Raw genomic sequence first — 26,444 nt, forward strand, 5'->3', positions numbered from 1 at the left:
GAGACAGGAGGAGGAAGCATAATTCTTGGCCTTGGAGACCTTAGAACATCAAAGCCATCTACTGTAATGTCAGATTCTTAATATTAATAACTGTGAGACCTATGAAAGGGCAGACTCTTACCCCTACTCCTGCCAATTTGCTCTATTTGTGTAGTTTTCATTAATCTCAGGCAACCCCACTCATCAATTTCCCTGAAGGCTTTCTGCCGGCTGGATTTTTTACTGTCTGAACTACCCGAAATGAAGAGCTTGTATAATCCATTTGGGGTAACTGTTTCTAGAGATTGGCTCCCTTTCCTCTCAGCTCGGCTCCTTTCTCAATTTCATCAGCAAGGCTGCTGGCAGAATTCCTCCTTTTTCTGTTCCACTGTGACTATATCTTGAGAGTGTCTCAATTTTTTCACCTTTCCCAGGCAATGAATCTTTTCTGATAGACTGAAGTTGAAAAAACAAGCTGAGACATAAGGACAGATCACTTCTGGGTAGTTATCCAGAGCCACTGGTACAAAATAAAAATTTTGATGAGACTCTAACCTTAATTATTAGTTTGTGCACATGAAAAAATGCAGCACAACAATTTTTTCCATGTGTGAGTGTATACTCAGCAAACAATCTGACATTACTATTAAGCAAAGGTTAAAAACCGCACAATGCTGCAATTTTTTGTTTTATTGCCCCTAATGGCCTCTGTTTTTGTGCCTCCAGATCAACAATAACAACAATAATTTTTAATCAAAAAGAAAATAACAGAGGGAGATAAAAGTTAAGAAAAACAAGTAATGGAAATTAAAACAATTTTTCACCACCAACCAGCTGATGCTGAGAAAGTCATCAAGCAGCAACCTGCCCCCCACCACAGACTTTCTCTCTATTGCTGAGTGAGATGTCACATGGTATGGAATATAGAATCATAGGATCATAGAAACATCGAATGCTTTGGGTTGGAAGGGACCTCCAAGATCATCTTGTTCCAATCCCCCTGCCATGTGCAGGGACACCTTCAAAAGGATTAGGTTGCACAGAGTCCCATCCAACCTGGTCTTGAACACTTTTAGGGATGGGGCACCTACAGCTTCTCTGGGCAACCTGATCCAGTCCTTCACCACACTCACAGTAAAGAATTTATTCTTAATAATCAGTCTAAACCTACTCCTTTTCAGTTTGAAGTCATTTCCCCTTGCACTGTCACTACACTTCCTTGTAAAAAGCCCCTCTCCAACTTTCTTGTAGCCCCCTTTAGGGGCTGAAAGACCACAAAAAGGTCACCTCAGAGCCTTCTCTTCTCCAGAATAAACAACACTAGGGCTTTTGGTCTCTGTCATCTGGATAAACCTCTGTTCTGGTTTTGGCTGTGACAACATTATTTTTCTTCACAGTATGAGGCTTTGTGCCCTTTGTCTGGGCATAGCTGGCATTTAAAGAAATTAAAAATCTTAGAAACATGACAGAAACTAAAAAGTAACAGCCTCAGTCTTAATGACTCTGATAAAAACTACTCACAGAGTGTCAAGTTAAGGAGACAAGATGGCACCAAAGGCCAAAGAGAAAGAAATTCTGAAATAAACGAGACATTTTTGGCAAGGTAGCCAGTAAAGAAGCAAAATTCAAGGCACACAAGGCACAAGGTAAAAACAGCAATTTGTGTCCTAGAAAATTCATAGGCCTCTAAGTGATAAAAACTTCATGCTGTGTCAGATTTTCATAAAACTTCTTGCTGAGGAAGTTGTCAAGCCTCAATGCTTCTTGAATTGGTCCTGGATCAGTCCCAGATGTTTCTGTTCACCCTGACCCTGGTTGCCTGCTATTCCTTGCCTCCCTATTCATTATGTTAATCTCCTTTGCAGGATTTTGGATGTGGCTGAGGAATCTCTTTCCTTGCATGGTTTGTGAAGACTAAGTACATGGATTAATGGAAGAAGAAGAAGATACATGGGTAGATTTGCATGGAAGTTGCATGGTACAGCAAATTAACCTTTATGTACCACTGGTTAGGGACCACTGACTTTTAAACCTTTGACAAAGATGCCATTTCTGAAATCAAAACTTTCAAATCTACGTAAACTCTGTAGAAGTCAGGTGCAACTATAATCAGTTGCTGTGGAATTGAGCTACTCTGGCTTAACAGAAAGCTCATTTCCTGGAAGAAATTTGGCAAATACCAAACCGGAAGAATTTTCTGTTTTTTACCTGCAGAGAAGCCTACTGGGAAATTTTCATTTGCTCAGCTTCCACTCCTTGGAATAGTGTGCTGCGGCTTTTCTCAGTTTAATATTTCATCTTTGTAAATATTACTGCTGCATTTGAAACACAGGACACTGAGATTCCAATCTTAATTAGGCATCTACTGCAACTGTGAAGGGGATCATTTTCAGGAAGTTAACATTCCCAAATTGTGCAGTCAAATATATTTCCTTGTTGAGAGATGTGGTCAGTGCAGCTGCAACTTTGCCACCAAGTCCTGGGGAGTTTTTGAGGGTCTTGTAGCACCCTCCGGATTGGGGTGTGGGTGTCAGGTTGCATAGTTTAAAAAGTCAATGAAACCAGAATGCTGTATTTTTGCTTTGCTGAGAACTGCAAAATAAATACTAGGCTCACATTGCATGCATTCACCTTTTTTTTTTTTTTAATTAATAAAACAATCTAATATTTCTAAGGAATCATGAAAAGTTCAGTGAGTAACACTGCTGCAGGTACCAGCTTGTCCTGACAGACGAAAAATGAAATTACTACATCCTAGGCATGCAGATACCCATTTTACATATTTAGGCCATTTTTTCACCCAGCCAGACTTCCAAGAATTGAGCCTGTGTTTACTAATGAGCCTCCAAGCAAAGATGATGCATCTCTTTGTGAGCCGAAAATTCTGCCTGCAAAATCAAACTTTGAACGGAGGTTCTTTGAAGAGCTGGAGTCATAAAAGTTGCATCTGGAATTGGACATAAAATAGGGAGAAAAGGCAGAAGTTTTCTGTCTCAGATATGTAACTCTTTAACCAAAGTCAAATATTAACCTGGATAGTTTAAAAGAGAAGTTGTACAGAAAGTAAGTAGTTTAAATTATTAAAATAGACATATATATATGTCATAAATTGGCTACATATGAGGAAAGGTGAATTAGCTTATGGCTACTTGTATGTGCCTACTTTGGTTAATGAATGAATTTTACAAATTACTCATATTCCATGATTTGTCAGAAATACCATCTTTTATTACAATAGAACCTGCGGTCACATGCATAAATATTGGTGCAGTAAAAGACATTTTGATTGACTGTTTCCTGGCAATTGACTCTAAATTAATTTCTCACATCTGTTTGCCAATTTCATTTCATCCATCTAGAAAAGCTGTTTCAAGAAGTCAAACAACACTGCTGTTTAAAGGTGCACATTCTCCTTCCCTCTCTCCCTCCTTCCCCATTTTATATAGTCAGATAGGTTAAAATAGAAAAAAAATCTGAAGATAAAACATTGATGTACAATAATTCAAGCTGAATACATAAAGTAGTGTTGGAACAGCAATTCCTGAATAGAAAAGTTATTGAAAATACATTATCTAAAAAAAATTGTGTGTAAGAATAAAGCCTGATTTTCAGATTTACTTTTCTATTGAAAGCTGAACCTGGTCAAATAAATTATGATATTTCTGGAATAACTGAGTAATTCTTTTTCACTCCTCCATTTTCTTATCTGTAATATGTATATGCTGCCCAAAGTATTTAGGATCATGAGGGTTTTTTTTGTATGGAGCTTCAAATATGGAAAATGAAAGATATTCTGTCATTACTGGTTCTGCAAATGATGTCTGTGGGTGAAGATGTTCAACCACTGTTTTCTTTGAATGTTTTGGGGTGATCTCTCATGTCCAGCACCTCCCTTGTCCATCAACATGTAGTTTGAGGTACTGGGACACCCAGGGGGCGTATTTGGAGAACTAGAATGAAAATGAATTTTAATTCCACTTTGCAGTACCTTTGTGTTGCGTTCCCTAGATACATTGTAAATGGTACATCCCGTGACCCCTGCTGTGCCCTGTATCTTGGTCCCTCTCCCCTCCTGGCCACACAGAGCTGGCTGGGATCCAATTTCTCCCCGCCCCCCCTTTCCAGACCCTAGAAAAGGTCAGGACCCGCTGACCTCGCTCTCTTTCCCGCACTCTTTCCCGCATTTTTTCCCCTCTCTTGCCCCGTTTTCTTTTTTCCCACTTTCTTTTTTCCTGCACTCTCTTTCCCGCACTCTCTTTCCCGCACTTTTTTCCCCACTCTTTTCCCGTTCTCTCTTTTTTCCCCCCTCTCTTTTCCCTTCCCTTTTCACTCACTACCCACGAGAAATAAACCTGTAACTTTATCAGGGGAAAGAGCCTCTTTTGATATCTTATCTACGTCTTTGTGGCTAAGGCCCAGAGGAATATCATCCCAACACCTGAGCTAGACCGGTGGAAGGTGAGAGACTCTGTAATCGGCCGAGAAAAAGCCGTAACACCTTTGCCCATTTGCAAAACAATAGAGACTCATCATTCACTTCGTATTGCAAACAGAAAGGGAAAATGTTTAATTTTGAAATGGACATGTGAATAAGATGCCTGGTCCTTGGTGACCAGCAAAGAGGACACAGCACAGAGTGCATCAAAAAACCTAAGGAAATCCAAGCTGTTAGAGCCTGACACAGTATAATTAAACTTTACATTTCCTGAAAGAGTATTGGCACAAACTGAGCTCATTAATTCTAAGTTAAAGCTTTTATTCTGGCCTGCCTACAACAACCTCCTCTAGCTCTGTTTGCTAGATATTCAGGTTGCATTCGCACATTTATTGTGTTGTAGAAAAAGACTTGACAGATCTTTATCACTTTAGTACAAATAAAAATGAACATATGTAATTATGTAACCTGCTAAGGAGGCCTGATTCTTTGTGATGCTGTTCTAATTCTCATAGTGTAAATATGTATGACTTTAGAACTCACATCTTGTGTAGTCCTTAGTCTAGCAATTGGCCACACTCTGTCCTCTCTCTACCAGAGGTGGAAAATCTGCCCAAGAATTGACTGCAGTAGAACCTGACACAACAGAAACATTATGGAACAATGAGCCCATTCTTTAAAGCATAAAGGTTTATACAGTAGAGTGCAGAACAAAAACATATCTATATGTCATATAAGTGTTTTATTTATGCAGGATTATTTTAGTTACTGTTATACCAGATCTTTAGCCATAGCTCTCAAAGTCTTGTAGAATTTCCCATTATGCTATGCTTAGTGAGTATTGCTAGAAGCCACCAAATAAAGGTAATATGAAGATAAGCAAAGCACATTAGAAGTTGCTAGGTTTATTGTGAATTGGGCATAAAAGTATTTTTGGATGAAATGGGAATTTCCTCTGCTTCACCTGACACTCACAGATCTATAAGTCAAGTTCGGGGCTCAACTCATGAAAATGTAGCCCTTTAGAAGCTATCTGAAATATCTAGTTCCTTGTGTTCTCCTCAGGATATGAATTGTTATCCTCAATAAGGCACCCATATGACTTGACTTAAATGACTCTTTAAATTTGAAATAAATGATGTGGCACTAGTTCTAAATTGCAGCTTTGTTGCTGAGATTATTAAACTAGTACCATGACATCTGTGTAGCCACAGTTTCCGCTTGCAGACCATCTGCAGCCAATCTGATCATCCCATGCAGTCACACGTTGCTTTATAACCTTGACCAGCTTAACTGAGGTGGAATAATTGAGGCTAATTTTTGTAGCACAGGCAAGCCTTTGATAGATTTAGAACACTAAGGCTTTACAGCACCGTGTATTTATGCTAGAGGGCACTCATATTTCATTCTGAGCAGTATCAGAGCTTGGCATTTGTAGAACATGTATCCCCAAAGCCCGGTGCCAACAGGAACTTTCAGGGAGTGCTGTGAGGTAGGTGTGTACATAGATGCCTGTTTTACAGATGAGGAAACTGAGGCAGGAAGCTTAAGGTATTTGACACAGATCACAGCAGGAGTTAAAGGATGTTTAACACAGCTATTGCAGGATGACACAGCATCCAAGACAACTTTAAAATTACTCTCAAAAAAGCCAGCTCATTATATATATGTATCCATATATCTATGTCTGTGCAGATTAATTCTGGGTGTGAATTTTTATTTTTAAAACAGAGACCTTGCTTTCTTATTCCAAAATTTTGTGAGAAAAATCGAAGGCTTTAGGAAGAACACATAAAGAGCTATGTCTCTGTCCCTGGCTCTCCAGGGAGAGAAACATAACTCATGTTTGCAGTGCCTATATAGTAACAGAGCATTTAGTGAAAGAGGCACAAAGACATAGGATCATTTAGGTTGGAAAAGAACTTTGAGTCCAAACATAAACCTTACATTGCCAGGTAGGATGAATTTTACAGGCACATGAAATATGTTCAGAGTATAAGGTCAGCTTGAGGATTTTTTTCATTTTTTTTTTCATTTTTCCTATGCAGCAGGTATTCACTAGACTGAGAATTTCACTCCTTCATTTCCAACTAAGTGTTCAGTGAAGTATTGCAGTGACATCTGCAAACATAAGGCATCATGAGATTTTTGTCTCCTCCCTTGCATGCTGTCACACCTCTAAGAAGAGGACTGTATCTCTGAAAACAGCTTCTGCAACTGAGAGTTCACAGTTTAGGAAGGAAAAGTCTGAGTAAGAAGAGAAAATGCAAGTGATTTGTCTATGGCAGGATAGAGGCAAAGTTTGTCTTGAAAGGACCTGCAGCCAGATGTCAAGACTACTTGTCTAGACACACTTCTCTGAATGACTCCATCAACCTGCATTTTTTATGAGATGCTGAAAATCAACAATTACATTTCCACAGATGGCTCAATAAATTCTTCACATCTTCCAGAAGTGTGTCTTAAGACTGTTTCATTTTGCTTGCTTCCTGTGATCATTCATATACACTTTAGAAGAACGTTTTCAGAAAGCAAATATCCTTCTACTCAACAGATGGATTCCTGAAAAGTTCTGCTGTTATGTTACAGTGTGCATAGTGAATTTTCCATAAACATAATGAAGGGATGCATGTTAGAACTTATAGAATTCTCACAGTCTAAACACATGGGGATATCTGTGGCATGAGGGATGAGAGGCAGGGAAAAAATCAATGTGGGCTTTCCAGAGGAAATGATGGCTTTATAGAACCCTTTCTGAAAACCCTGATCTGTTTCACCCAGGAGATTGTAACCCTGATTGCCTGTTTTGTCACCCCTCCAACTTGACTTGTTCCATTTTGCTTCATCTAAAATGATGCTACCAACTATGAGACTGAAACTACTCAGAAAGAGGGAGCCAATTCTTCATCAGTCTCAGAAGCTCAGATCTTCTGGAGAAATGAATGATGTGAAATGTTCCTTCATGTTCAGTCCTTTCACTATGTGTCTCTTTCTGAATAGCTTGAATTTCATTTTCATCATCATCTTCCTCACATGAAACAAGATCATTCAAGTTTGAGGGGTGACAAAGAGTGCAGTGATGACATTTGCCTGGTCAAGGTATTGAGAAAACATCCTGGAAATCAATGGACAAGTAGGGTGCTGCCGCAGTCACATCACAAATATGAATTTTCAGAAACCACATGGCAAACAAATAGGTCTTGGTACCACTGGTGCCACCCAAATAGGAAAACATAGCCATCACCGTGAGTCTTATTTGACCAATATCCAAAGGAGTTTTGAATAGTTGTTATCAATGAACACCTCATAATAAATTTTAGCTGGGGAAAAAAAAAGGAAAAATTTAATATATTTTTGAGAAAATGACAATCTGTTTAGGGACAATGTGGGCAGGCTGGTTTCGTTGAATAAAGTATAAATTGTGAATCATAGTTGTTCAGCTCTTGCAATAGTCTGGAAGTCTCTTAGGATTTAAAGCAAGCTGAACAACTGACCATCTTGGAAGAATTCAAGTGTGGTTTTATAATATCTGGTTCAACAGACTGAACTGGATCACTCTCACTAGCAATTATGTGTTTCACCAAGCATCTGGAAGCTTCATTGATGTTTATGTTTTCCTGCAAGTGAAAAAGAAAGAGAGGTTGATTAGTGAATACTAACTAAACCATGTTGCATGTTTCCTGTGCATAATTAAACTTTTCTCTCGGCAACATCAGAAGTTTACTTACCTTAATAAACAGGTTTTTTTTAATTGGCTCTGTTAAATAGTGCTCACTGGAGTTTTGAAGTTGGTTAAGTTTTAAATATATATTATGATTCATATCTCCTTTAAAATGTACACAGAGCTGATTTTAAATTACCTCAATCTCTTGGTGATTGATTGCTTCAATAAACTAAAAACAAATGCCAGAGAGGTGTTGAAGACCAAAGCCTGAAGTAAATCTCCAAAGACCATATTTCACTGATTGAATAATGGTTATTCATTTCCAAATAGTTAATTACCTACCAGCAATTACAGCCATGCATAACACTTATTTTTTAAAGCCTTTCCCACAACTTCAAGAGGATTTCTCTATGCAATGCTCACAATGAAACCTGTGATGGACCAGTTTCATATTCATGAATAAATGATACAATCTCAAATTACTCACAAAACAGTAAAAAAGTTCTGTATGATTTGGAGTCCTCCTTTATTTCCTGTTGAGGCTGATGCTAATGCCTCACCACCGGTTTCACTTGTAGAAATGAAATCCTCACTCTAGGGGTGTAAAATGAAAGCTAAAGACCATCTTTTCCTACATGTGCCTGATACCAACTGCACATTTAACTTGCAGCAGCCCTTACCCTGTTTGTAGAACAAGTAAAGCTGAAGCAGCCCGATCAGTGAGACACAGCCCAATGCAGCATAGAAAATAAGCAGTAGTACTGAGTAAGGATTTATTTCTTTTTTAAATAACAGCCACAAATATGTTTGGAATGCAAAGTCAGGCTTTCTTGCATAAAATACACTCTTCTAGTGTAACTATTGGCATTGATTACTTATTTTATAAGGCAGGAGATAGAAACTCCACTGTAGCTTCAATCTTCTAGGAAATTGTATCACACAGCCACATATATCCATATGGAAATGCATACAAATATATGGGCATCCATTTATGTATATGCACACACTACTCTTGCTCAGTAAAGATAATGTTTCATTTTCAGCCTAAGTTTACCCAGGTTTTCAAGCTGACTCACTGAGTCATAGAATAGTTTTCATTGGAAGGGACATTTAAATGCCATCTAGTCCCAATTCTCAAGCAAGTCCAGGTCCTTCTGGATGACAGTCTGGAGCCTGCTGTACTGAGGCCATAAACTAAATAAAAGAAAGAAAGGTGTGTGTTTCAGTAGAGAAGACACATTTATAGGAAAATCAAAAGCTAAAGGAACGGATTCTGTGAGACTGACTTTGTCCAAATCCCTTGAAATCAATGGCAAAACTCCACAAATTCCCTTGTCCATTCCTTTGCACCACAATAAAGGGCTGAAATCTGTGGATCTAACTGAAACTGTTAATTTGTGCAAGATTTCACAGGTTTCTTCAATGACATACATGAACTTAAATATTTTGTATGTAAAGAATATCAGTAAGTTGTAAACTCCCAATACTTTAGAAAAGTAATGTACATAGTAACTACTAGAAAGTAATACGAAACTGGGAATTGTCTCTGCACTGAGTGGTTAAAATTCTGCCTGTATCACATGGCTCTCTCAGACCAGACTAGAAAATTCCTCAAGCATGCACTGAAAACCCTTTTCAGACCACTGTGAAATTTTGTTAGAAAAAAAAAAATCAAGACAATAAAAAACATCTCTCAGAACTGCTTAGAAAACTAAAGCCAAAACAGGATTGTTAAGTGCACAAAACAGAAATGTAAAGATCTTTTGCACTGTGTTTGTCTTTACTGATGGGCTGGTGAGCATTTGATTTGTCCATGTGCTGCTTCAGTGTTGAAATGGCAGCGTGAGGTCTTACGGACTATTTAAGATTCTGCCCAAACTGATTAGTGTTGAGGCGTATTTACAGCAACCCTCTTTGTCAGAGGCTACCATTTTACAGCACTGGGAGAGGAGGAAGGAAGCAAGACCACAAAAACATAAAATGGGTAAAGGTGGCCATCCCTCATCCCTGCTGGTGATAGATGGAAGTCCATGTGCCAGACATGAGCCTAAAAATGCAGAAGAAAAAAAATGCTCCAGCCAGTACTCAAACAAAGAAAAAAAAAAAGAGGAAAGGAATAAAAAGTCCTGTCCTGAGTATAGAGAGGCACTTTCTCTTCCTTAACATGTATATGAACTGTTTAAGCCGTGTGGATGACAATTTCAGCTGGGGTACAAGGTGAGGAAGAGGAAGAGTAACCCTAGCAGACAGCACAGCTGTTTTTGAGTTTGTGTCTAGCTCCAGCCTGCTCCCATGGCTCAGATGAAAACTGGCACACAGTATGGATGAGGAGAAATGTTCAGGCACCTGCTGCAAGGAGCCTGTGGTCATGCCAACAAAGCAACTCCTGCTGTCCCAGGTCCCTGCCTTGACCACTTCCTTTCTGATGCTGCTATTGTCTTTTGTTACAACCTTAATCCTGTGGCGTCCTAGACCTGCAGATCAGACATTGCTGTATTCTGGTCTGACTAATGAAATATTGATTTCTCCACCTCTCCTCCTATAGTGTGTTTTGCAAAAGAAAAATCTATATTCTGCTAGGCAGTGATAGAGCTACAGAGAGTAGAAGGTGATCCTGCAATCCAAATGCAGACATCCAGAGGCCTGGTGATTTTAGAGAGCATGAAAGGCATGTTGAAAGGCAATGAAGAGGAGGAAAGAGAAAAAAGAGAGTGAAAATCCACTCAAACACAAAGAAACCAACAATCAGAGCGTAAGATTGGACAGAGAGGAATAATCACAGCCACCCTACTAATGGTATTGAGACATGGAAATTGCCTCAATTATACCTAAAAATAAAATTATGTTTCAAAAAAGCAAGAAAATGCAGATGGAGTGAAAAAATATCTTTCAGTGGGTCTCTATGTTGAAATGCTGTGACTGTCACCTCCTATATGGCTTTGTCCTATAAAAGAAGACCAAAGAAATTGTAATGATTTCTGGAGTTCAGATTTATTTTTATTTTCCTCTTCTCTTCTCTTCTCTTCTCTTCTCTTCTCTTCTCTTCTCTTCTCTTCTCTTCTCTTCTCTTCTCTTCTCTTCTCTTCTCTTCTCTTCTCTTCTCTTCTCTTCTCTTCTCTTCTCTTCTCTTCTCTTCTCTTCTCTTCTCTTCTCTTCTCTTCTCTTCTCTTCTCTTCTCTTCTCTTCTCTTCTCTCCTCTCCTCTCCTCTCCTCTCCTCTCCTCTCCTCTCCTCTCCTCTCCTCTCCTCTCCTCTCCTCTCCTCTCCTCTCCTCTCCTCTCCTCTCCTCTCCTCTCCTCTCCTCTCCTCTCCTCTCCTCTCCTCTCCTCTCCTCTCCTCTCCTCTCCTCTCCTCTCCTCTCCTCTCCTCTCCTCTCCTCTCCTCTCCTCTCCTCTCCTCTCCTCTCCTCTCCTCTCCTCTCCTCTCCTCTCCTCTCCTCTCCTCTCCTCTCCTCTCCTCTCCTCTCCTCTCCTCTCCTCTCCTCTCCTCTCCTCTCCTCTCCTCTCCTCTCCTCTCCTCTCCTCTCCTCTCCTCTCCTCTCCTCTCCTCTCCTCTCTCTTCTCCACTTTTTCTCGCACCTGTAGTGCTTGTTATCCAGCCTCCTCTGAGACCACTTTTACTTTCACAGTTCTCCAAACACAAGAGACACTCTGTCTCCCTATATTGCTTTTAAGGCTGATATTACTCAGCACTGCATCTTGGATGTGTTTATCTGGCCAGCAGCTCTATGTGATAGGGAAGTGCTGCTGTGGCCATTTCTCAAAAAGAGAAAATGCAGAACCGCATTAAACTTGGTCCAGCATGTGGTTGCTAGTAGGAAAGTGGGAGATGGCACAGGATGAAGTCTTCACATGATAAAGTAAGAGTGCAATGCTTTCCTTTCTCAAGAAAAGAGAGAGCTTTTACTGCAAGACCAAAAGGGATCTTACACGTATTATGGTGTCTATCAGTCCTGTACTCCTGATTCAGTATGCCAGCCTTTATAAAAGCCTTTCCCAAGCATTTTGCCTTGCCCTGTCCCCTGAGGTGCCTAGCCCATTTCTGTGTGGCTCCAGCATCTGAAACACTATCTCAGTCAGTACAAGAGCTGAGTTGTGAATCCATCCTTAAGTGATTTATCCTCCATCAACTTGCCAAAATCTGCCAGAGCAAGGACCTCAACCCTGTTTCTATGACAATGCCTGATTACTTGTGCTGGTCTTTCTCCTTGCCTCATCAAGAAGGAATGCAAAGGTGAAAATCAGAACATGCTACTCTTTATTCTATTACCAAACAAAACAAGGCAAAGAAAATAACTCTGAGTAATCTCTGAAATCCAGAAAGGAACAGTGGAGGACATAAATGAAATTATCATTTGTTTTGTAGATCAATCTCATTAAAATATATCCTTTCAGAGGGTAGTTTTATGGAAAGGATAGCAACTGAGGGCAGGGAAAGAGAGTTGCATTATTTAAAACCCTTGAATTGACTGCTATTGGAAATAATGTCTTGCAAGCATCAACTGAAGGGTAAATAAATCCATTATTGAATGTGACTCAAAGCAGTATACAAGCTCAGCAATCGTTTTTGCATTCTGGATTACCTTCCCCCTTATCTGCTATCTCTATTGCAGATGCAGAACATTAACATTTAGGGCATTCCATTTTAATATAGGAAATAAGTTCCCACAGATTAGACTGGCTCTTAGTTCTTTGTAGAAGAATAAAGGCCCTGGAAAGTTTTAAGGGCATGTCTCACTTTTAGATGAAAGAACTTTTTCTTTACCATGCACATGTCTTAGATTTGACTATCTGGTTGTTTGCTGATGGAATGTTTTTCCCTTTTTACATTGACAATTTTTTCCTCCTGCTGAATCTGATTCTTTTGAGTCTTACTTTGAAAACCAGGGTGAGGAACAGTTTGTATGCAGGCACAGAGCACTTGGGGAGCTCTCAATCAGCACTGCCTAGAGACATGACCTTAGACTATTACTGCAGTTGAAGGAAATTGACATCCCATAAGCAAACATTTACAAATTGTGAAATATTCAGGTATTAGATGGGAGCCTATTGAGAAGCTCATAGGTTCCACATTTTATTACCATACTGCACTAAAATCCAGGAGCAAGGAAATTACTTGAAAGATGCTTTAACCTGCACTCCCCTTGAGCTAGGACTCTGAGGGAATGGCTCCATATGCTCCCTTAGCAGAACTCCCTGGAAACTGCCTGGAACAGAGCCTTATTAAGATGGTGTTCTGTACTCCTGCAGTGGTGTTTCTAGGAAAATGCAGCCATACAAGTTATGGATGCATGAACATGAAATTCATGGATGTGAACTGCTGTGACTGAAACTCTGAGAACAAGATAATTTCTGTGACTGAATTCTTACAGCTGGTTGAATATCCTGCAACAAAATTATTTCATTAAATTACTTTCTGATCTAAAAAAAAATTGTGATTCTCTGAATTTCCAGATTTGGGACAGCATTAAATAATGCATTTCATAACAATGACCCTGAGAGCTACAGGACAGCTCTAATATAGGACAATTTGAATCAATTCCTTTTAAATACAGGAAACAAACTCTGCAGAGGATTCTGCATGGAGTGACTGTACATCTGAAATGAAATCTCCTGCCTTAAGAGTTAGCTTTATTTCTTGCTTTATGGCAGAATCTGAAATATTTTCTACGACTGTACAGTGAGATTGCTTAGACTTTTTTTGAGTGAATGAAAAATACAATATAGGAATCCACACACCCCTAACTGGGTCTGGTCTCAAATAGATTACTTGGATTTAAGTTATCAGATCAGCAGATTAGTTTAGAGTGTCAGCCTAATTCAAATTATTGTCCAAACCTTGTTTTTCTTTATGGAAACCAGAACTGCTTATCCCATTCCTCTGCAAGTCTACTGCATATCTTACTTTTTTCATCTTTCATAATAGTTGTTGAGTCAAAAGAACTGAAGAATCTGTGATTTAAACAAGGTCCAGTAGAGCTTGGATTATTCACAGAATTCCCTGGTAAAATAGGAAGAATTCATGTCCTTGCTTTTTGAAAGAAAGGCTGGAACAGAGGAGAGAATGACTTTCTGAAGGTAACACAGCAGATCAATGACAAAGAGGACTTTTGATTGCTATTCCTGCATTTGGGCCCTGTAGGGGGTTGGAACTAGATGATTTTTAAGGTCCTTTCCAAATCAACTCATTCTCAATCTGTGGTGGCACACCATGGACTGCTTGTCAAACAAAAGCTGAATGAAGGACATCTTATTATCTGCATTTCTTAGAGGCAGAAAGGTTCTTTAATACTGTCCTGGTTCAAATAGGATGCATCCAAATAGCCCAGAGACAGACTGCTCATCAGTCTCCAGGCCATGATGCTCAAGAGATGAGCTGCGTGCTTAACCTAATTTTGTAAAGACCTGAAAAGCACAGCTACCAGCCTTTCTGGACAATTTGGACAAAACATGAATGTCTTTTCATCTAATTCTGTGTTGCTGATAGCAGAATTATAGCAGGGAAAAGAGGAACTCAGGCAATCACAGCACAGCCGTGGCCAGTCGTAAAGTATTTCAAGTTATTTCTGAATTAGGTACTTTCAAGTACATTTAGTTTTGTCTGACTTGCCTGTTTTGTTGTACAAATTCTATTTTCATTATAAAGTGATAATAAGCTTGAAATTACTCCTTTTCTAATCCAAGTCAAAAGCTCATGTCTTTGAACTACGAATGGTGGTGAAAACAGTTAAAAGGCTCTCAGCTGCTCTGGCCATGTGCACGATAATTAAATGTGTGACAGAAGAAATTTCCTTCCTTTAAAAGAATGAATAGTTCTGGTCATGAAGTTTATTAAAGAATTTACTATTAAGGGTTATTTGGTGACTGGGGATGTGGCTCTTGAACAGCAACCAATATGAGTGAAGTAAATATTCAGATGAAAAAGAGACCAGGCTCACCACCGGATATAGGGCAACAGTGTAACTTGTGACTATACTGTGAAGTGGTGTTGCCCAATAAGGCCTTTCTCACACATAAAACCATCCAAACAAAATCTTTGTAGTGAGAAGAAGCCTGAATGAAGGTTATTTCCTTCAGATTAATGTAAGAATCAAAACTAATACATAAGACTCTATTAGGTGGCTCAAATGTTTTATATTGGAGCTGATAACTTACAAAAATAACACCAGGGAATAATACAGTGATTTTTGGGGTTTCTTTTTGTGTAATCTTCCAGTGCTACAGACAAAAGCTTAAAATCATTGACAATTTGAAATATGGTAGGCACATATGTAGCATGCTACTTTATGCAAGGCAACCAGAACGAAAAGATGTTATTTTTACAAGTAATCACCTTTGTTTTTCCAAAATGCATAAATCACATTCAATTTGCTCTCAAGGCTTTAACATTTCCAAGCATATCTCCAGAAAACCTCTGGAGATCTAATTATTCCAGGGTACCACAAAAAGAGAGTTATTACTTATTTGGACTGCTAAAACTTCTAGCTGCAGTATGATGACTCCTTTTCTGTGCTATTCTGCTTCAGAAGAGTTTCTATTCTCTGAAGCAAACAGAGTTAGTAATTTATTTTTCCCAGACTCAAGTTCAATCACTTATAATACCCTAGCCTGAAAGGATACCAGGTATGTATAATATCCAGAATTCTAAAATAGTAGTAATAATAACTTTTGTTTAGAAAAGGAAGTGTAGGGTTTACTTTAGAACTTAGACCAAGTGGGGAAATTATTTTGATCTAACTTAGTTGAAATGTTTTGATTCTACCATCTTTACTGGAATGCTTTATGCATAATTTTAAAGTCAGGAGCCTCCAATTATGTGTGGAAATCAGGTGTGTGGATTGCAGAACAATGGGTCCTAGCCTCTGGTGAATAACAGCAGAGAATAGTCTTGTAACAGCTGTGTGCCCTCAATTCTAACCATTCCCTTCAGGTTAGCTTTTGAAAACAAGTCTTGTCATAGCTGGATTTTTTTTTTTTCTGTTCTTACATGATTGCAATCGCAATCTGGGGACTGCTTGGGTTTTGGAGTTAAATAACATAAGAAGAATCTAGATATTTATCATGGCTAAAATAACAGAAAATGTTAATTCTATGCAGCTTAGAGAAACTTGGAAAAATTTCCTCTGTTGTGACTTTTAAAAAATTTATATCCTTTATACATCTTTTATACTTCCATAGTTCTGCGTAGACTGGCTCCATCATCATCATCAAACCTCTCCCTGATCTTTGAAATCGTTTGCATATTCATTTTCTGTCATGACCTGAAATGGCCTTTGGCACAATAGATGTGGTTGTTTTTCTGAATGGTGGACATGCTCTCGCTGGGGACTGATGTATGGAATTCATGGTACAGATTCCATTCTCATAGTATAATGTAGTTTATCATAAAGAGGAACACTGGCTTCTCTTGGCCTCACCCAACACAAATCAGCAGATGAACCACAGACTTGAATACAAACCAGGTGATGCACATGAAGGAATAGGAAGTACCCTGTTGTGGAGCAAGACAGTTTACACACTTACCTAGACTGAAATTTCCCCCTAGAGATGGCATCTTGAAGAAACAGTGGCTAGATTTGAGACCCATTTAGTAGGAAAGCAAAGACATTCATTACAAAGATAGAATCATGGAATCATAGAGTGGCTTGGATTGGAAGGGAACTCTTCAAGTTATCTAACCAGCCTGCCAGGGCAGTGACGTCCTTGGCTAGATCTGGTTGCTCAGAGCCAAATCCAATTAACCTTGAATGTTTCCAGGGATGGAGCATCCACCATGCCTGGGCAACTTGTTCCTGTGTTTCACCACCCCTATTTCCACACCTCCCTATTTTTTCTTGCCAGAAAAAAAAAAAAATCCTTATCCCTAGTGTAAGTCCACATTCTTTTAGTTTAAAACCACTACCCCTTGTCCTACCAAACCAGGCCCTCAAAACAGGTTTGTCCCCATCTTTGTTATAAGCCCCCTTTAAGTACTGTAAAGCTGCAATCTCAGCCCAGAGCTCATGCAATGCTTGAAACAGTCTGGGATATGCTGCTATCCCCCTTCTGTTACTTCTGTTGATTACAAGTGAAACATCTTTTAAATATTAATGCTTAAAGAAGGTGTCAAGACTAGAAAAGTAAAACACAAAGATGCACTCTAAAAGTTCTTAAGTACCTTACATAAAGTGTTTAAAAGGAATTAAACAATCAAATGAAGGATTTTGACTTTCAGACTACTAAAAATCTAGGTTAAACCAGAACCAAACTGTTTACATTTCAAGCATCCAAAAGTTCCTAAGAGATGTGAATGATGACACCAGCTTTCATAAAAGGAGGATACAATCAACACAATACCCACTGAATTGTTGTGTTCAAATCAATATTTCACATGCCAGCTCTCCAAATCCTGCATGAACAGAAATTATGAGACAAATTGATCTACAGTACCAATGCACTTTTGGCCTTTAGAATTTGAAAGTCTGAGTGCCCTTTCTGATGTTCATCTCAATATTCCATGCACTCAGGAAATCTGTACCAAGGGAAAGAATTGAACCTCAGAGCATCTCATTCAGCACATTGACCACTGATACTTCCTTCCTCCCCAGATCTGTGACTTTTTTGAAAAGGCTTTTGAGAATGAGAGTTTATAACAGTGAACATTGTAAAAAGACTATAATAACCTGACTTTATTTCTGGAATCTGATGCAATGAAGCAATAGTCTCAAATCAGCATTTCTCGGGCAAAGTGGTTATATAAATATTTAGAGATAATATTCAATGTTAAGAATGATGAAAAACATCCTCATATCATTCACAAGAGATAGCTTTTATGCCTTGCTTCCTCCCCAGGCTATTGTGCAGTAACCTGTTGACTGGGTACATTACTGCTGCCTCTCATATTACAGCAGTTGCATTTCAGAATGTTGCAGTAAAAGACCTAAAAGAAATAGAAATGCATACTATATATTTAAAAATCCACCTTTCATACCACCAAGAGAGGAGCTTTTCAAGGTGCATATTTAGACCAAATGAACTATTTTACAAGCTGATTTCTCTGTCCTTAGAAACATTTGAAAAGAAATGGAAACGTTACCTTGGCTGACGTTTCAAACCAGCCCACGAAGCCGTTCTCTTTGCAGAACTGATCCATCTTGATGCCGTTGTTCATAAGAACATCTATTCCCTGGTCACATTTGTTTGCTAATAGGACTGCTGGCACAGGTTTGCCATTTGGAAGAACCAACTTAGAGTCCAAATCCTCTTTCCATTTTGTCACTGCTTCAAACGTCGCAGGTCTTGTAACATCAAAGACAATAAACGCCCCCATAGCCTCTCTGTAATACACCCTGGTCATGTTTCCAAATCTTTCCTGTCCTGTAGTGAAGAAAGTAGGAGGGGAATAAAAAACACCACCTTGTAAAAATTATTGCTTCCAGTCTAGGTTAATATTTCACATACCAGGTTTTCTGAGATAACATTACTGGGTGCAGGACTTCATTTTATAATGTTTATAGTTTCCCAGGGAAACTACTCTTTGCCTAAATAATTACAAGTACCATGCTAGAACAATTTGTATGAAAATGCAGGAGAGTATTGCATGAAAAAGGAATTTTCAACTCAACATCCAAGGAAAGTTAATGAAGTTCACTACAAGTGAATAATAACTGTAATAAATGAATAATAAGTGTATGGTCTGTGAACAGTACCAAGAGTCTTTGGGTACATGATAGGACTTTCAACAAGAGTAAAAAAAAAAGTATAGGTACTAGATTGGAAGTTCCTTAGTACTATGGTATTTTGTCTAAAACATCTAACACAACTGAACTGCTCAAGCATGAAGATGATCCTGCATGTTCTTATGCAAATGATAAAAACCAGCAGTAACATAATATAGCTCTGGAGCCATACCAGGCATCAGAGTAATTACAAGTTTACTTTTATTAGCAAACTAAAACACAGAGGTGAGGAAGGTGAATTTAAAGCCTTACAAACATGGAAAGTGCTCTAAGAAGTAGCACAGAAGTAGCAATATAAAGAGCTGCATTGCTCCAGTGAACAGATCTGTGAGGAGAATTTCATACTAAATCTCTTCAGAAGCTTCATGGTTTTATTTGCTGAATTCAAAGTGCTTTCTGGGAAAGGACAGAAGGTTTGTGAGTTAAAAGTACATTCATATATTCAAACATGGACTTTTGTAAATATATGTAAATAATTTTGTATTATTAAAAGTGTAAACAAATTAACACATGACATCAGGATGTTGTATGTTGATCAGCTGTGGATTTGTTAATATATCTGCTCTTTTAATGGGAACTCTGAAAAAATATATTACACAGAACTTTTTTTGAAAATAAAAAATAGATTTTCTACTAATGTCTACAGCAGACCTGTGATCCAAAGAAGCATTATAAGCTTCTGGAACATTTCACAGCAATAGCAGTTTTTAAGCAAGACAACTCTTGTATGTGCTTTCATATGTGGGAAAAAGTGCTATGGAAATAGAAGCAAAGTGCTATGGAAATAGAAGCATTAAATTCAAGCCTGTTTCTAGCCTTACTTTCTCAACATGAGCAATTTTGAGTAGGTTAGGAAGACAAGAAGATTGGCAGTCTGCCTCTGACCCCAGGAAGTTTACCTGTGGAGAATTTATCTGATGGAAATTGTGCTGTCAAATGTAAGGGAGGGCTGAGAAGGGAAAAGTGCCGATTGCTGGGCTTCTAGACCACACACTTTCACTTAATGGAAATAGCACTGAACCCACTTAAAGGGTCAACACCATCAGTTTGTGATGTCTATCTTTGGTTTTAAGCACTGTGGCAGCAAGGAGAAAGTCACTCACATGATACAGAAACCAAAGAAGCAGCCTGTCTTCTCCAAATTCATGTCAAACTTTTTTTTATCTTAAATAAACACTGTGTCCTATTGACAAAGGAAGATAGAAATAGATTATTTCTGGGAAAGGTCATATTCAAAATTTCTTTTCTCTATATTTTATTCAAATGTCTTATGATTCCTACCAGTGGGCTAATCAGATGAGTAGCTAAATCATGTGCTATTCAATAATCTCCTTGTTGAGAAATTCTTTTTTCATCTGCAAGAAGGTGCCTTCCACCAAAAGCCAAGGTCTGATTAGAAGCATAGCAGTGAGGTAAGCAGCAACATATACAAACAGTTTTTGATGGATATTGTATTTCACTGATGCTTTATATTTCTCATACAAAGTTCTTGGGATGCTTACACTCTAGGTGATGTAAGAGCAGCTCAACTCACTCCTCACACATATTTATTGGGACACAGATTGCTAAGATACGTGGGACATGGTGGCACAGAACATCAACTAAATTATTCATTTGCAGCATGAAATCATTCACCATGAAGGAAGTTATTAAAGGAATAAAAGGCTAAAGGCTCCAAAGTTGTGATCTCCTGCCTTGTAGTGGCCCACAGGCTTCCGATAAATTGTATGACACTGATTCTCCCTCTTGCTTCCAGCTGCTTCTCCAGATACACAGGATTTTCACTGCACAGAAAAGCCAATGTGTTTGTAAAAGCAGCATTTTGCAGGAAGACAGGGATAACCAATTTCCATCACCAACCACTTGAAAGAAAGAGAAAGAATGGAGCTGCTGGATTAACTGTCTAAACTGTTTTTGAAGTGGTCTTTTTCTCCATCAGTTATAATTAATGTATCAATATATTTGACAGAGAGACATTAGGCAAGTGCAAATGGAAAAAGAGGTGCTTTATAAATCAGAGGTGCTTTATAAATTTGACTATACAAAAGTCGTTTGCATAATGACTTTTATTTAATTTAAATTGTGGAAAAGGTGATCTCTAGTGTTTGCATGGAACTTGGAGAACTAAACAATATGTCTAAGAATGCACAAGTACTCTTTTCCACAGATTCTTGCTTATGTGAACAAAATCCTATATTAATAGATAAGGTTCCTAAAACTTTTTCATTTAGCAGAATTACTCATAAAAATAGGCATTGTTTGATGTATAAAAGATGTCAAAATCTGGCCTTAGGTTTTCAGTAGCACAATGTCATAGGCAGGAACTAGGCTAGAAAATAGATCAACCATTAGGTATTCAGTAGTATCTCGCAGGCAGCCTTGAACATTAGAATCTGCTTTACTGCAAGAGCGACTGGGGAAGGTTGGTTTTGCTTTTCGCTGGAAGGGTCAGAAGCCTGGCAAATATTTGATCTGGCCCATGGTACTTTACTGCATCCCTTGCAAGGTCGCTGGCATTTGGCATCAAACCCTGCAATTGTAGTGGCCTTTGCCCACTGAGATGGTGCTATATGTTGGGATTATCAGCCCTAAATTAGATTTTTAAAAATTTTCTGGGAGTACTGAAGGTTAGGGTCCCTTTGTAGTTGGAGACTGAGAAGAAATGTCTAATTGTTAATTCAGATGAATCCTACTCTACTTGGAAGTGAACCCAGTGAGACCAAGGTAACAAAGCAACAAGATTTCTACTAAAGGGAAGCACTCCCTGTCTGAAGGGCAGCTGCCTGCACATTTATCTTAATCTCAGTGGCACCTCTGCAGCAGGAAAAGCTATCAGTTCATGGGTTTAAAGCAACCAGCAGCTGAATTTTTATAGTTTATAAAAATTTACCCCATATAAATTAGTTCAGTAATCTACATTTTTCACTAACCACTGTTGTCTCTAATAAAGGTATGAAAAGTAATGATGAAGTGCTGTAACTCAGGTAATTTCCACCATCTTGACCACAGCATCTGAAATGTGGCACAAAAATTGAAATTAAAAATTGATTAAAACTGCCAAATCCTGAGTTTTATGATGCATTCTACTTCTTGTCACTGTCCTAAGAGACAATGCTTTTGGGAGCCACCTTGCTTTACAGACATCCTTTAGCCAGCACTGAGAAGCTGGAAACTCTGGAGAAGATTTAAACATTTTTTTACCTTTCACTTCAAAACATCTTTCAGAATATTCACACTTGAATTCAAATAATTGTCTTTATGGACTGAAGCTTAAGCAGTCCTTGAGCTGATGTTCACTACCCCAGAATGAGGAAAAGCAGACTGTCAGCAGGATCTGGCCCCCAGATTCCACCAATCTCTACTGAAATAAAACGCTCACAGCAAGAGACTTATTCATGTTTGCAGAACAGTAATTTCAAGGTAACTTAGCCTAGAAATCACCATGACTATCTTATTTATGCATATGTGCTGCAATGCTTAGCAGCTGCCAAAAGCCTAAAATGCTGAGGACGTGCTGTGCCTGGCATTAGTGAACAGGTTTCCACTTACTCCCTCTGCAGCATAACAATCCTAAAAACTTTGCAACTGCAGAGAACTCGTCTGTATCTGTGGGAAGACTGCTGCTTCTGAAGGTGAAAGTAACTGGGAAAGGAAATGGAACTGTTCTTTCCCCAAAGCATCAGTCCAACTCTGTATGAGATGAGAACCAGACTTTTAAACACAAAACAACATCTTTTTGGTAGTAATGAATAATCCAGCCCACTCAAATACAGGAGTAATAAGGAGGATGCTGAGATGGTTGTGGAAAAGAAGCAGGAAGCAGGCTCTGATGTGCTACTCTCTGCTCTCTGATGCTCAAAGCTTCTTCCTGCAGTAAATCTATGGCTAAAGCTGGTCTTCAGAGAAATCTCTGGGCTACTTGGGCACAAAACACAAATAGTAGCACAGAGAGCAGCCTTGCAGAGAAGGGAATAGCAAATACACCCAGATCTGCTGTCTGCTTTCTTCAGAAGTGGTGTGCCAGCCTGCATCTGCAGGGCCAACCCCATCCACAGTAACCTTGTGCAAAATATGATTCACTTTCTTTAAAGCTTTCCTTTCAACAATTTTTTAATTAATTTAAAGGATATGCACACAAAGGCAGCAGAAAAGATGAAGAAATAAAGACAGAAATTGACTGAAGAGCAAGATTTAATGTTGTGTGACACAACACACTTTAACAGGAACACCAAAACTGATAATTTTTGACATAAGGTGAAACAAAATGGAATTACTATGAAGAAATTAAAGACAATGATAATTTTAACATGTATATATTCTCCCACACTCAATACTAAACATTCTGTCATTTCAGACACTTCCCTGAATCAGATATAAGTTCATAGATTTTAAAGATAACATGTTGTTACAAACACCATAACATCATATAACATAAAAGTTAATCTTACTATTCCTGCCTAACAACCCCAGTTTCAGGAATATAATTTGTGTTAAAACCACTGTCTTAATGTAACAATGTGTGATGAAGAGCCTACATTATCCCTGAATTAATTTTTGTAGTACTTAGTTATCCTTGGTTTTTTGCATTACTCTCTCATCTAAATAAATGCAGTTTCAGCATTTGGCTGTTAGATCGTATTATAGTTTTGTTTATGACACAGAAAAATATGTTACACAAATATTAACTACATTTAATTAGATGGCACCAGATGAACCAAATTTACTTTCTCTTTTCGTGCATGTTAAGGGTAAACCAGGCTAAACTGCTTGTTCCTACCACAGCTGGAATGTCAGTCCTCCAAGGCAGACACCATGTACATAAATCCTCCTAATAGTGTAGATAAGCTTGACACTGGTTTTACTTACAATATTTTTAAGAAAATTATTTCTAAATTGTAAAAATTTTACTACCCACTGATCCACAGCATGAAAAGCAAGGAGTACACACAGGCTTGGTACTGCTTTCACTGCCTGTATAATGGAGAGGCGAGAGGATATAAGAGGTAAAATAATACCTGGTATCTATATATACATACATATATATCTATGTATTCATATGTAATTACTGATATGAAATATTATTGATGTATTTGCAAAATTTGCTTCAAGGTGTCCTGCATGTTAAGCCAACATCCCTTAGCTTGGTAAGAGACTGAAAGTTTATTTCTTTATCCCAAAAGATAAACCTGAGCTGATAACAGAGTCCACTAAAAGACAGAGGATGCTCTTAGGCCAGAGATTTTATAATCCTCCCTCTTCTCATTTGCCCATTTGTATTTTGCAAATGTTGATACATAACCAACCACAGCCAGGAGAAATCAATTCTATTCTCTCCATATTTCCAATTAGTTTTACTTCTCTTTCAGTTTTGAACCTCTTTTTCTCTAGCCAGCTAGATACATTATGTGTGATAACTTTTATGCCTGCGCCATGATCATCTGAATTCAGTATGTTGCTTACAGAACTTGCTCTCTATGTACAGCCAGCAACAGCTAAAGCTCTTTAAGCAGAAGTGATAAAAGCTAAGACAGCAACTCTTTTTATTACTGACCGCTGTCTTGACCTTCACGATGATGCTTAGAATTGGGCAATTCATATGAAATTTAGTACTGTGCTGTAATTCTCTCTGCCATGTGTGATAACTCAGAAAGCATGCTAGTCATTCAGTACTACAACTAGGTGCAATTGCTTCTGCAGCCTGACTGAAAGCTACATCATATGATCTGCCAGCACATGATTAGTAGTGTAATAAATCTCTGAAACAAGGCATGCAAAATACATTCTTTAAGTCCCTGATACATTCAGAATTTACTATTAAATGCTTTTTTCTCATGCAGAAACGTTTTTCTGGCAGTGTATGTATTTGTTGTTCCAATCAGCCACTGGTGAACAGTAAAATAAATGTTCGCCCCATTATTCCATCTTTTAATAAAGGAAACTGAGAATATATGTATTTAAAACCATAAAACCACACACAAGACTGTATTAGTGTGTGAAAAAGCAGAGTTTATGTCTTGCATAAAGCAGTGTTGTTGCATAAGTTTTAGTACCTCAGTGCCAAATTCAGAGCTCAGACATGAGACAGCTCAATGCAGAAGAAAAGCACTCCCTCCACCGTTAAGAATGTCAAGAATTTTTTCATCTCACCAGTTTTACCCAGTGCTGTTCCAGAGTAGATCAATGAGCCCACAACTCAGGCCAAAGGCTGGTACAGTTGCCTAACAGCTGATATGATGTTCACCTTTATTCCCCACTTAATGAAAGCAATTTCTTAATTTAATTGAGTTTTAAATGCCATCCTTTATTCTGCAATCTATCGTTACAGTTGTATTTGCTTCCTGCATTCACTAAATGAAAAATTATTACTTAGAGCATGGGATATATGCTATCAAGATAAACTTATTTTGTGGACTGAAACAAAAATGATTGATTTTCAGAAAGTGAGTGGCAAAAAAAATGTTATGTTTAATTTGAAGCCAAATTGAAAATGTCTGAAGCTCTGACAGCAACAATGTCAAATTCTGTGGGTTTTAATGATGTTAGTATGGGGAGATATCTGGACTTCTTTACTCTTTTTCTCCTTGCAGAGGACAAATCAACTTTTGTTTTGCTTGATGTTGGAACAAGGGTATTTAAATATTAGTAATTATATTTTAACAACCAGAATACTGCCAAGCAGAAACATTTTTCTTTCCAAAACATATAAAAATTTGCTTTCATTGGACTGAAGGAGGGAAGGTAGGAGAGAGAGGGAGAAGGAAGGTATTTCAATAAACTAACTCAGATATAAATTTTCTTCATCTTTTAAACTATAAAAGTAATCATCTTACTGAATGCTTCATCTAATCCACCAAGTTAAAAAGATTTAACAGGACATTCTTCTGCCTGTCACAGAGATCTGTTAGTCCAAGGAGGCAAAACTGAACATTGCCGGCTGCAGGGAAACAACTGAGGCATTTGGGGAGAGGTGCCTGGGTCCCTGAATATGTCCAAAAATCAGCTAGCAGAGGTTCCACTCTGACTCTCTGACTTCCCTAGTTTGGGAGTCTGCAGGTTTTAGGGAATCTCCAAAATGTCAACCTGCCCTTAAAGTTTTCTCTCCTCAATCTGCTCTCCCTCGCTGCACAGGCAGTGGCAGTTCCCAGCCTTCAGAGCAGTACAAACGCATTGGGGTCTGTATTTTGCATTGTCTTTCGATAGATGAGGGGGCAAGGGGCTCTCCTCTGTACTCACCCGCGATATCCCAGAGCTGCAGCCGTACCACAGTGTCAGCATCCCAGTTCAGCACCTTCAAAGCAAAGTCCACCCCGATGGTGGCCCGGTAGTGGGGGGAGAAGTTCTGGTGGACATAACGCTTGATGATGCTGGTTTTGCCCACTCCCAGGTCCCCGATCACCAGCAGCTTGTAGAGGTGCTCCTTCTGGCTGTGCTTCTGCATCTTTCCTGTGGCTGCTCCCTGCAAACTGATTGCATGCTCTGCGCCAGGAATCCTGCCAGCCTGAGGGGAAGAGAGGGGTGAGGGACTGGGGAGGGAAGGAAGGAGAGCAAGGGAGGTGGAGGCTCTCTCCTTTGGTACGGAAGCAGGATCACCAGGTCCAGCAGGCAGCCCTGTGGGAGATGAAGTAAGTAAGGACTGGGGGAAGGAAGTCT

The 26,444-nt window shown here is 38.7% G+C and overlaps 1 protein-coding gene and 1 long non-coding RNA gene across 4 annotated transcripts in view; one reads left to right on the forward strand and one right to left on the reverse strand.

Annotated features, from left to right (window-relative positions):
- The window catches only part of LOC148224729 (uncharacterized), a 157,979-nt gene extending 155,383 nt beyond the window's left edge, over window positions 1-2,596 (forward strand). For both annotated transcript variants that reach the window (XR_015801314.1, XR_015801315.1), the window contains one exon: window positions 1,845-2,596. This is a non-coding gene — a long non-coding RNA (uncharacterized LOC148224729). The remainder of the gene's footprint in view (window positions 1-1,844) is intronic.
- A 315-nt stretch (window positions 2,597-2,911) lies between these two features.
- On the reverse strand, window positions 2,912-26,444 carry RAB38 (RAB38, member RAS oncogene family). Of its 2 annotated transcripts, XR_015801313.1 has the most exons (4): window positions 26,028-26,444; window positions 18,152-18,432; window positions 4,478-8,031; window positions 2,912-3,967 (listed from the first exon to the last, which is right to left on the reverse strand). XR_015801313.1 is itself a non-coding variant. In XM_014877502.2 (3 exons), exons 1-3 carry the CDS (start codon window positions 26,230-26,232, stop codon window positions 7,879-7,881), a joined length of 639 nt encoding a protein of 212 aa, XP_014732988.1. In that variant the 5' UTR covers window positions 26,233-26,444; the 3' UTR covers window positions 4,251-7,878. The 2 variants fall into 2 exon arrangements, 1 of the variants encoding a protein (XP_014732988.1); XM_014877502.2 differs by lacking the exon at window positions 2,912-3,967 and having other exon boundaries at window positions 4,251-8,031.

The sequence above is a fragment of the Sturnus vulgaris genome, chromosome 2 (genome assembly GCF_052056855.1).
Source record: "Sturnus vulgaris isolate bStuVul1 chromosome 2, bStuVul1.hap1, whole genome shotgun sequence".
In the NCBI taxonomy this organism is placed as follows: Eukaryota; Metazoa; Chordata; class Aves; order Passeriformes; family Sturnidae; genus Sturnus; species Sturnus vulgaris.